The sequence below is a fragment of the Carcharhinus amblyrhynchos genome, chromosome 1, assembly GCF_965287045.1.
Source record: "Carcharhinus amblyrhynchos chromosome 1, sCarAmb.v2.hapA, whole genome shotgun sequence".
Taxonomy (NCBI): Eukaryota; Metazoa; Chordata; class Chondrichthyes; order Carcharhiniformes; family Carcharhinidae; genus Carcharhinus; species Carcharhinus amblyrhynchos.
Genome location: NC_137324.1, coordinates 4913073 through 4925860, shown reverse-complemented (window position 1 = coordinate 4925860; position 12788 = coordinate 4913073). Strand labels below are relative to the sequence as shown.

The 12788-nt window shown below is 43.4% G+C and overlaps 1 protein-coding gene across 1 annotated transcript in view; it reads left to right on the top strand.

Annotated features, from left to right (window-relative positions):
• Window positions 1-3764, top strand: part of LOC145348502 (disintegrin and metalloproteinase domain-containing protein 12-like) — a 200291-nt gene extending 196527 nt beyond the window's left edge. Inside the window, exon 25 of the mRNA XM_080196694.1 lies at window positions 3710-3764. Within this exon, the coding sequence (XP_080052820.1) occupies window positions 3710-3764 (55 nt within the window). The remainder of the gene's footprint in view (window positions 1-3709) is intronic.
• The last annotated feature ends 9024 nt before the right edge of the window (window positions 3765-12788 follow it).

Genomic DNA, 12788 nt, shown 5'->3' with positions numbered 1-12788 from the left:
TAGCCGTTTTCCAATCTTCCGGCACTTCCCCAGAATCCAGCGACGTTTGGAAAATAATCACCAAGGCATCCACTACCACCTCCGCCATTTCTTTGAGAACCCTTGGATGCATTCCATCCGGTCCTGGGGACTTGTCCACAATCAGTCCCTCCAGTCTGTCGAGCACTGCCTCTCTAGTAACAATAATGTCATTCAGGCCCTCCACTCCTACCATCTTTTCATCGTTAACACCCGGCAAACAATTCATGTCCTCCTCCATGAAGACTGAAACAAAAAAGTTATTCAAGGTCTCAGCCATTTCCCCATCCCCTACCACTAAGTCCCCCCTCTCATCCTCTAAGGGTCCAACGTTCACCCTAGCCAGCCTCTTCCTTTTTATGTATTTATAAAAACTCTTGCTATCCTTTTTTATATTAAGCACTAGCCCAGCTTCATAGTTTATCCTACCCTTCTTTATCAACTTTGTCATTCTTTGTTGACATTTAAACCTCTCCCAATCCTCTTCTCGCCCCCTACTCTTAGCTACTCTAAATGCATCCACTTTTAATTTAACACTTTCCTTTACCTCCTTCGTTATCCACGGCTGATTATCTCTCCTCCTACGATCCTTTTTAACCATCGGAATAAAATTCTGCTGAGCACCAAGAAAGATCTCCTTAAAGATCCTCCACTGTTCCTCAGCAGACCTACCTTCCAATGTGCTCCCCCAATCAACATTCGCCAATTCCTCTGTCATCCTACCGTACTCCCCTCTGTTCAAACAAAGGACACATGTCCGGGAACCCACTTTCTCCTCCTCCATCTGCATCAGAAACTCCACCATACAAAGATCACTCTTCCCAAGAGGATCCTTCACCACAAGGTCCCTAATTCTACCCGCCTCATTACATAACACCAGATCCAAGATAGCTCGCTCCCTCGTCGGCCCCAACATGCACTGTTCAAGGAAACTATCTGTCTCTGTCCCTTTCGTCTGAGATTGTGCCTTTTGGTTCTATTTTTCCTACTGCTGGAAACATCCTCTCCACGTCCAGTTTATCCAGTCTTGCAGTATCCTGTAAATTTCAATAAGATCCTTCTTCATCCTCCTAAACTCCCAATGAGTACAGAACCAGAGTGCTCAACCATTCCTCATACAACAAACTTTTCATTCCAGGGATGATTCTTGTGAACCTCTTCTGGACCCTTTCAAGGCCAGCACATCCTTAGGTATAGGGCCCAAAACTGCTCACAATATTCCAAATGGGGTCTGACCAGAGCCTTATTGAGTCTCAGAAGTACATGCCTGCTCTTGTATTCTAGCCCTCTCAACATGAATGCTGACATCACATTTGGCTTCCTAACTGCTGACTGAAGCTGCACGTTATCCTTAAGAGAAAATTGAACAATGACTGCAAAGTCCCTCTGTGTTTCTGATTTCCTAAGCATTTTCCCATTTAGAAAATAGTCTATGCCTCCGTTCCTCCTTCCAAAGTGCATAACCTCACACTTTTCCACATTGTATTTCATCTGCCACTTCTTTGCCCACTCTCCTAACCTATCCAAGTCCTTTTGCAGCCCCCTTGCTTCCTTAATACTACCTGATCCTCTACATATCTTTGTATCATCTGTGAACTTAGCAACAGTCCCTTCAGTTCCTTCCTCCAAATCGTTAATATATATTGTGAAAGGTTGTGGTCCCAGCACTGACCCCTGAGGCACACCACTAGTCCACCAGCTGCCATCCTGTAAAAGACCTCTTTATTCCCATTCTCTGCCTTCTGCCAGTCAGCCAATCCTGTATCCATGCCAGGATCTTATCCTCATGAATTTATCCAGGTGTCCCTTAAATCTCACTATCTGCTTTCACTACCTCTCTTGGCAGTGAGTTCCAGGCATCCACCATCCTCTTTCTATGAAAACTTGCCTCATACACCTCCTTTACATCTTGCCTCTTGCACTTTAAACCTGTGCCCCCTAATAATTGATGAATATACATTCCAGAAATTCTTCCTGTATTGTACTGTGACTAATTTGACTCTTTCAAGCTATGTATAGATGAAAATCTTTGACTGGCGCAGACTCGATGGGCCGAAGGGCGTTTTTCTATGCTGGAGACCATTATGACCCTATATCCAGATGTATATATTATGGTTCAGATTCACCACTTATTAGAAGTAACTAAAATGCTTAGTCTACATAAAAGTACTTCATCAAAAAAAAAATCACTTCAGGAAAACCAACACAAAGGATTTTGGGAGAAATCAGGAATGGGACTGAGTAAAATCAGACTAAAAGGGTGAATATGCGAAATGTTCTGTTTATTGATGTGAGTGGTGCCTTTCCTATTACAGCACCCTGAACTTGTTCAGTTCTGAATCTGATACAGGATTCCTGACTCCGTTCCGTCACCAATGTTTAATTCTGGAAGATAAACTGTTTGAAACTAAAGAGAATTAAATATGTGAGCCCAAAAGACATTCTCAGCAGGGAGAAACAGTGCAAGATATTGAATCTTAGAGAAATCATGGAGAGATATGCACAGGTTTTCATCTATTCATAAGCTGTAGCCTTTGATTCCCTCCCAGTGAATATTGCCAGATGCTCAGAGAACCAAGAACACATCCCTAAAGAGCTCTGACTACAGGAAAAATACTTATAAAAATAGTCACAGGAATAAAGCAGACAGCTGAGCCATTGGTGCAGTAAGATGATCATTTTTGTCATTACAGAGTGTTTAAATCATAACATTACTTATTTCTGCCAAGTGGACCAGAGACTTGCTGTGTTTCAATTAAAGTGGTTCCTGGGATTTCCATTTACCATAAACAAGTTTATGAAATGGATTACTAATTGTCAATCAATTGCTATATTTCAGCCTGACTAGGTAGGTGCCTGTTATCTCCAGGGAATAAATAAATATAAATACACATTGGAATATTTTAATTAATTCTAAGCAACAAAGTTACTGCTGACAAAAAACTGCAAAGTTGAAAACACAATTTGCTGCAAAGGAATGAGGTGAAAGAATGGCTCAACTTAATCACAACTAACGTCTCTGTTGTTCTCACTGTGATTTATTGCTTCAGTAAGAGGATTGTCTGTTCATTGGGCAGCACGGTAGCACAGTGGTTAGCACTGCTGCTTCACAGCTCCAGGGTCCTGGATTTGATTCCCGGCTCAGGTCACTGTCTGTGTGGAGTTTGCACATTCTCCTCGTGTCTGCGTGGGTTTCCTCTGGGTACTCCGGTTTCCTCCCACCGTCCAAAGATATGCGGGTTAGGTTGATTGGCCATGCTAAGAAATTGCCCCTTAGTGTCCAGGGATGCGTAGGTTAGAGGCATTAGTGGGTGTAATATGTAGGGATATGGGGGTAGGGCTTGGGTGGGATTGTGTTTGGTGTAGACTCGATGGGCTGAAGGGCCTCTTTCTGCACTGTAGGGTTCTACGATTCATTCTGATGAAGTATTATTAGATATATTGAAATGTCCATGCTCCACATACTATGTAGGATTTTAATACAAGGAAATACACAGAATAGAGATATATAGCACATGGCGATTTTGTATAATTGACAGTCATTGCAGTTTGTTGTTGTTTGCTGAATCTGTAGAGAGAAGAGAAAGCTTCAACAAATGGTCTTTGGTTTGGCAGAGAAAGAACTGCTAAAGAATGCCTTCCCCCTTTACCGTTTAATAAACTTACGATACTCCTTATACACCTTTGACAGTGTGGCCAAATTCCCCTCCACTCGATTATCAAGTTTACTGATGACACCACCGTAGTGGGTCAGATCTCAAACAATGACGATACAGAGTACAGGAATGAGATAGTGAATCTAGCGAACTGGTGCGGCGGCAATAATCTCTTCCTCAATGTCAACAAAGCAACTTCAGGAAGCGTAGTGGAGGGCGTGCCCCTGTCCACATCAATGGAGATGAAGTAGAAATTATTGAGAGCTTCAAGTTTTTAAGTATCCAGATCACCAAGAACTTGTCTTGATCCCTCCATGCGGACACTGTAGTTAAGAAAGCCTACCAACACCTCGACTTTCTCAGAAAACTGAGGAAATTTTGCATGTCAGCCACGACTTTCACCAACTTCTACAGATGCACCATAAAAAGATTCTGTCTGGTTGTATCACAGCTTAGTATGGCTCCTGCTCTGTCCAATACCACGAGAAACTACAAAGGGTCATGAATGAAGTCCAGTCCATCACTCAACATCCTTCCGTCCATTGACTCCATCTACACTTCCCGCTGCCTCAGAAAAGCAGCCAGCAAAATCAAGGATCCCACGCATCCCGGATATTCTCTCTTCCAATTTCTTCCATGGGGAAAAACGTACAGAAGTCTGAGCTATATACCAACTGACTCAAGAACAACTTCTTCCCTGCTGCTGTCAGACTTCTGAATGGACCTATCTTGAATTAAGTTGACATTTCTCTACTCCCTAGCTATGGCTGTAACACTACATTCTCCTTTCTCCTTCCTTTCCTTCTCTATGAACGGTATGCTTTGTACAATGTGCAAGAAACAATACTTTTCACTGTATACTAATATATGTGACAATAATAAATCAACTCAAATCAAATCAAACTCACTGCTGTCTCTTGCTGTGAAGAATACATTTACAAACATGAGAGTGTTATTCCTGAAAAATGTAGCAATTAACTTTATGGGAAGTTGTATTTAATCTCTGAGATCTGCATACTGGAGTGAGCAGTGCAACATTCGAGATGTTAGACTTGTGTGTGGTGGGGGATTGTGTATTGTTTAAGCAGAATTTGAGATTCACTTAGCTTTACTTTACAGGAGGGAATGTTTTGGTCACCCTGCAGCCTCCATCTCGCACATTCCTCCAGATTAAAGAATACGTAAGGGCCTAGGAGCAAGTGTCTGACTAAATTGGGCAGGTACAAGAGAAAACAGAAAGCCCTATATAAACCAGTTCTGAATCTCAGATCAGAGCTTCACAATGTCCTGGTTGTAGTGATTCCATTAGTTGCTCTGAAACAAGGATTTGGGAGAGGAAAACACACAGAAAAGGGAAGTGGGAGTGAAGGCGATACAGCAAAATGCTTACTGGCCCTCAGGTAGGTCAGTGGCAGTGAAATCAGTTTGATTTGATTTATTATTATCGCATGTATTAACATACAATGAAAAGTATTGTTTCTTGCGCACAATATAAAGCATATCATTCATAGAGAAGGAAACAAGAGTGCGCAGCATGTAGTGTTACAGTCATAGCTAGGGTGTAGAGAAAGATCAAACTAATGCAAGGGAGGTCTATTCAAATGTCTGACAGCAGTAGGGAAGAAACTGTTCTTGAGTCAGTTGGTACATGACCTCAGACCTATGTTTTTCCCAACGGAAGAAAATGAAAGAGAGAATGTCCGGGGTGCGTGGGGTCCTTAATTATGTTGTCTGCTTTGCCGAGGAGCGGAAAGTGTAGACAGAGACAATGGATGGGAGGCTGGTTTGCGTGATGGATTGGGCTATGTTCACGACGTTTTATAGTTTCTTGCGGTCTTGGGCAGAGCAGGAGCCATACCAAGCTGTGGTACAACCAGAAAGAATGCTTTCTATGGTGCATCTGGAAACGTTGGTGAGAATTATAACTGACATTCCAAGTTCCTTAATCTTCTGGGAAAGTAGATGTGATGGTGGGCTTTCTTAACTGTAGTGTTGGCATAGGGGGACCAGGACAGGTTGTTGGTAATCTGGACACCTAAAATCTTGAAGCTCTTGACTCTTTCTACTTCGTCCCCGTCGATGTTGACAGGGGCATGTTCTCCACTACATTTCCTGAAGTCGATGACAATCTCCTTCGTTTTGTTGACATTGAGGGAGAGATTATTGTCACTGCACCAATTCACCAGATTTTCTGTCTCATTCCTGTAAATGGAGAAGAATTCACTTTGAGCTTGTTATACAACACACATATCATAAGATCATAAGAAATAGCAGACCTGGAAACATTAGTTTAATCAAGATGCCAACTAGACTGTTAGAGAGGGAATGGAGGGTTTTTTCTTGGATCATGGATGGACATCTGAGACTTGTTGCTCGTAATACAGTGTCATGCCTGGATACTTCATATGCCTTGGAGAACCATGCATGTAGTGTCTCCAGCTGTATCAGATGAGTTCAGGATTTCCAAGGGGCAACTAGAATCACATCAGAACTTCAGGGAAAGTGAATCCTCCTGGATCAAACATTGCAGGAGGCAATCAATCCACAGGCTGTAAGAGTTTAGTAGGAACATGGGAACATGAGGAGGGAATTCAGCCCATTGAGTCTGCTCTGCATTTTAATTAGATCCTGGAGAAACATCTACCTCTACAACACCTCCCTGTGCAACCTCCATATCCTTCAATGTCCTCAGTCTCTCGAAATCTATCAGTTTCTGTTTTGAACAAACTTGGTGACTGAACTTCCCAAACTCTAGATAGAGAATTCCAAAAATTCACCAACCTCCAAGTGAAGGAATTCCTCCTCATTTCACTCTTAAATGGCCTCTCCCTGATCCTGAGATCATGTCTGCTTGTTTCAGACTCCAGCCAAGGAAACATTTCATCTATATCTTCCCCGCCATACCTTTAAGAATTTTGTAAGTTTCAATGAAGTCACCCCTCATTCCTCAAAACTCGAGGGAATACATAAAAACATAAGAAATAGGAGCAGGAGTAGGCCATCTAGCCCCTCGAGCCTGGCCTGCCATTCAATAAGACCATGGCTGATCTGAAGTGGATCAGTTCCACTTTCCCGCTTTCTCCCCATAACCCTTAATTCCCTTGTTTATCAGAAATCTATCTACCCGTGACTTAAATATATTCAATGAGGTAGGCTCCACCACTTCAATGGGCCGAGAATTCCAGAGACTCACCACCCTTTGAGAGAAGAAGTTCCTCCTCAACTCCGTTCTACATTGCCCCCCCTTATTTTGAGGCTGTGCCCTCTAGTTCTGTTTTCCTTTCTAAGCAAGAAGAATCTCTCTACCTCTACCCTATCTAGCCCCTTCATTATCTTGTAAGTCTCTATAAGATCCCCCCTCAGCCTCCTAAACTCTAACGAGTACAGGCCCAGTCTATTCAATCTCTCCTCATAAGCTAACCCCCTCATCTCTGGTATCAGCCTGGTGAACCTTCTCTGTACTCCCTCCAAGGCCAATATAAGGGGCAAATAAGGGGACCAAAAATGCACGCAGTACTCCAGTTGTGGCCTCACCAGTGCCCTATACAGTTGCAGCAAGACCTCCCTTCTTTTATATTCTATCCCCCTCGCTATAAAGGCCAACATTCCATTCGCCTTCTTGACCTGCTGCACCTGCAGACTGAGTTTTTGCGATTCGTGCACAAGGACCCCCAGGTCCCTCTGCACAGTAGCATGCTGCAGGTTTTCACCCTTTAAGTAACAACCCCTCCTACTATTATTTTACCAAAGTGGATAACCTCACATTTGCTAACGTTATACTCCATCTGCCAGGTCCCCGCCCACTCACTAAGCCTATCCAGATCTCTCTGCATCCTTCACGCAATTCGCTTTTCCACTCATCTTCGTGACATCAGCAAATTTTGTTACCCTACACTCATCCGCCTCCGTCCCTGATGAAGATGCGTGTGTCCAAGAATGCAACCGGAGAGTAGTCCATGGTGAGTCTGATGGTGGAATGGAACTTGTTGATGTCATCATATAGTTGTTTCAGTGATTGTTCATCATGAATCCAAAGGATGAAAATGTCATCAATGTATCTAGTGTATAGCATCGGTTGAAGGTTCTGTGTGGTGAAGAGGTCTAGTTTGAACCTTTTGCTTGCAAAATCTCGCTAACTGTCCTGGCGGAGACAATACACATCTCTTCAACTTGTGCTTGGCCTTCTCTCCACTCACATTGTCTGTACCTTTAAGACTTGATTAGCTGTAAAGACTCACATTCCAACCATTATCTTGTAAATTGAGTTTGTGTCTATATATGCCCTGTTTGTGAATAGAACTCCCACTCACCTGATGAAGGGGCAGTGTTCCAAAAGCCTGTACTGCCAAATAAACCTGTTGGACTTTAACCTGCTGTTATGAGGCTTCTTGAGTGTTATGGCATGCCAAGTATTCATCTAGGTACTTTTTAAAGGATGTAAGGCATCCCGCCTCCACCACCCTCCGAGGCAGTGCATCCCAGACTGTCACCACCCTCTAAGTAAAAAAGCTTTTCCTCTAATCCGCCCTTAACCTCCCATCCCTCACTTTTAACTTGTATCTCCTCATAACTGACCCTTCAACTCAGGAGAACAGCTGTTCCCTATCCACCTGTCCTGACGACTTATCAACCTTCAATCCAGTTAACCTTTCAAATACTACCTCTCTACTAATGCTAATTTATTTTACCCCCACAGTTTCACAGAAATTCTTAGCTACTAGTAAATCTGGGAATTTTTCTGTCTCTTTTCTGTGAAGACATATGCAAAGAAATTGTTTAGTTTCTCTGCCATTTCCCAGATCTCCACTATAAATTCCCTGTTCTCACCTGTAATGAGGTCACATTTGTTCTGGCTAATCTTTTTCTTTGCACATATCTAAATAAGCTTTTATGGTCCACCTTTATGTTCCTTGCTAGTTTCTATTCATATTCTCTTTTTTCTTTTATCAGTTTCTTGGTTGTTCTTTGATGGGTTTTAAGTTGCTCCCAATCCTCAGACTTCATACTTCTACTGGCATCCTTATTGACCAGTTGGTTTGGTCTAGTATATGGATGGTTATCTCAAAAACACCTGCTTGGGATTGGAGACTAACTTGCAGTGGAAGTTCTAGTGATCAGAGTCTTTTTCCAATTGGCTGTCAGTGATAGTGGGGTTTCACAGGGATCTGTGCTAGGACCCCAACTGTTCACATTCTATATTAATGTCTTGGAAGAGGGAACTAAATGTACTGTCTCCAAATTTACAGATGATACAAAGTTGAGTTGTAGGGTGAGCTGTGAGGAGGATACAGAGATCCTTCAGGTGGGTGTGTGGGCCATATGCATGGCCGATACAGTATAATGTGGTTAAATGTGAGGTTATCCACATCTGTAGCAGTAATAGGAAGACTGAGTATTACTTGAATGAGTGTAAATTGAGAGAAGTGGATACTCAGTGAGACCTTGGTGTCCTCATACATCAGTCGCTGAAAGTAAATGTGCAGGTGCAGCAGGCAGGAAAGGCAAGTAGTATTGTGGCCTGCATAGCAAGAGAAGTTTTGAGTATAGGGATAGGGATGTTTTGCTGCAATTGTACAGGGCATTGTGAGGTCACACCTGGAGTATTGTGTGCAGTTTTAGTGTCCTTATCTACGGAAGGATGTCCTTACTATAGAGGGAGTATGGTGACTACTTCGATTAGGATGATATTCACTGGAACTTAGAAGAGTGAGTGGAGATCTCATAGAAAGTTATAAAATGCTAACAGGGTTAGATGGGATAGGTTCAGAAAGACCCATTTATGCCTACTCTCTGCTTCCTGTTAGCTCACCAATCTTTAATCTATGCCAATATGTTACCCCTACACCAGGAGCTTTTATTTTCCACAGTAAGCTTTGATGTGGCAACTTATCCAATGCATCCTGGAAATCCAAATACAGTACATCCAGCAGTTCCCCTTCCTCCACACCACATGTGACTCCTTCAAAAAAAATTCACCAAATTTGTTGATTTCCTTTTTATAAAACCTTGTCGACACAACCAGCTTGCTGTGAATTTTTCTGCCTGTGGTTTGCTGCTTTCTGCCTCTCTCCCTTCTTGCTACTTACCAACCGAAAGGCCCCTCCATGAATCCCAGGTCGTTGAAAAATTAAAGCAAATGCATGGAACAACCATTTCAGCTAAGTACATAAGACCCAGGAGTAGGCCATCTGGCCCCTCAGCCAGCTCCGCCATTCAATAAGATCATGGCTGATGTTTTCATGGACTCAGCTCCACTTACCGCCGGCTTACCATAACTCTTAATTCCTTTAATGTTCAAAAATTTATCTATCCTTGCCTTAAAAACATTCAATGAGATAGCCTCAACTGCTTCACTGGGCAGGGAATTCCACAGATTCACAACTCTTTGTGTGAAGAAGTTCTTTCTCAACTCAGTCCTAAATCTGCTCCCCCTTATTTTGAGGCTATGCCCCCTAGTTCTAGTTTTACCCACCAGTGGAAACAACTTCCCTGCTTCTATCTTATCTATCCCCTTTATAATCATGTATGTTTCTATAAGATCTCCCTTCATTCTTCTGAATTCCAATGAGTATAGCCACAGTCTATTCAGTCTCACGCCATAAGCCAATCCTCTCGACTCTGGAATCAACTGAGTGAATCTCCTCTGCACCCCTACCATTGCCAGTATATCCTTTCTCAAGGAAGGAGGCCAAAACTGTACACAGTATTCCAGGTGTGGCCTCACCAGCATCTTATACAGCTGCAACGTAATCTCGCTGTTTTTAAACTCCATTTGCCTTCTTAATTACCTGCTGTACCTGCAAACCAACTCCTTTTGATTCTTGCACAAGGATACCCAGGTCTCTCTGCCCAGCAGCATGCTACAATATTTTGCTGTTATTCCTACCAAGATGGCTGACCTCACATTTATCAACATTGTACTCCATTTGCCAGACCCTCATCCACTCACTTAGGCTATCTATATTCCTTTGCAGACTTTCATCATCCTCTGCACATTTTGCTTTGCTACTTATCTTGGTGTTATCTGCGAATTTTAACACGCTGTACTTGGTCCCCAACTCCAAATCATCTATGTAAATTGTAAACAATTGCGGTCCCAACACTGATCCCTGAGGTGCACCACTAGTCACTTATCGCCAACGAGAAAAACACCCATTTACCCCACTCTTTGCTTTCCGTTAGTTAACCAATCCTCTATCTATGCTAATTCATTACCTGTAACACCGTGCATCATTATCTTATGCAGCAGTCTTTGGTGTGGCACCTTGACAGATGCCTTCTGGAAATCCAGATACACTGCATCCAGAGATTCCCCATTGTCCACTGCACATATATTCTCAAAGAGTTCCACCAAATTAGTCAAACATGACTTGCCCTTCATGAACCATAAGAACATAAGAACATAAGAAATAGGAGCAGGAGTAGGCCAACTAGCCCTTCGAGCCTGCCCCGCCATTCAATAAGATCATGGCTGATCTGTCGTGGCTCAGTTCCACATTCCCGCCCTCTCCCCATAACCCTTAATCCCCTCTCTCATCAAAAACCCATCAACCTGCGTCTTAAAAATATTTAGCGAGGCAGCCTCCACCACTTCAACGGGCAGAGAATTCCAGAGATTCACCACCCTTTGAGTGAAGAAGTTCCTCCTCAACTCTGTTCTAAACCGCCCCCCCTTTATCTTGAGGCTATGCCCCCTAGTCCTACTATCCTTTCTGAGCGGGAAGAGTCTCTCCACCTCTATCCTATCCATCCCATTCATCATCTTATACGTCTCAATGAGATCTCCCCTCATTCTTCTAAACTCTAACGAGTACAAGCCTAATCTATTCAGCCTCTCCTCATAGCTCAACCCCCTCAACTCCGGAATCAGCCTAGTAAACCTCCTCTGCACTTGCTAAAATATCCTTGCGCAAGTACGGCGCCCAAAACTGCACACAGTACTCCAGCTGCGGCCTCACCAATGCCCTATACAGCCGCAGCAAGACCTCCCTACTTTTATATTCAATCCCCCTCACGATGAAAGCCAGCATCCCATTCGCCTTCCTGACCACCTGCTGCACCTGCAAGCTGGGTTTTTGCGACTCATGCACAAGGACCCTGAGGTCCCTCTGCACCGTTGCCTGCTGCAGTTTTTCTCCACGTAAGTAATAATCCTTCCTACCAAAGTGGACCACCTCGCACTTGCCAACATTAAATTCCATTTGCCATTTCCTGGCCCATTCGCCCAGCCTATCTGCTTCTTACCAGTGGGACAATTAATATCTAGATGTCTCGCTATTTCTTCTTTGATGATAGATTCAAACATATTCCCTACTACAGAAGTTAAGCTAACCGGCCTATCATTACCCGCCTTTTGTCTATCTCCTTTTTTAAACAGAGGCATCATATTTGCTGTTTTAAAATTCGTGGGAACCACCCCAGAATTCAGCTAATTTTCGTAAATTACTATCAGTGCATTTGCTATTTCTCCCGCCATCTTTTTTAGTACCCTGGGATGTATTCCATTAGGGCCAGGGGACTTGTCTACCTTTAGCCCCATTAACTTGACCAACACTACCTCTTTCATAGAACATAGAACATTACAGCGCAGAACAGGCCCTTCGGCCCACGATGTTGTGCCGACCAGTTAAAAAACAATGACCCTCTAACCTAAACCAATCCCTTTCCATCCATAAACCTATCCACGGATCTCTTAAACGCCCCCAAACAAGGCGCATCCACAACTGCAGCAGGCAGGGCATTCCAGTCCCTCACCACCCTCTGGGTAAAGAACCTACCCCTAACATCCGTCCTATAACTACCACCCCTTAATTTATAGCTATGCCCCCTCGTGCTAGCTTTCTCCATCCGAGCAAAAAGGCTATCACTATCCACCCTATCCAAACCTCTGATCATCTAATATGTTTCAATAAGGTCCCCTCGCAGCCGCCTTCTTTCTAATGAAAACAACCTCAAATCCCTCAGTCTCTCCTCATAGGACCGCCCCTCCATACCAGGCAACATCCTGGTAAACCTCCTCTGCACCCTCTCCAAAGCCTCCACATCCTTCCTATAATGTGGGGACCAGAACTGCACACAATACTCCAAGTGCGGCCGCACCAGACTTTTGTACAG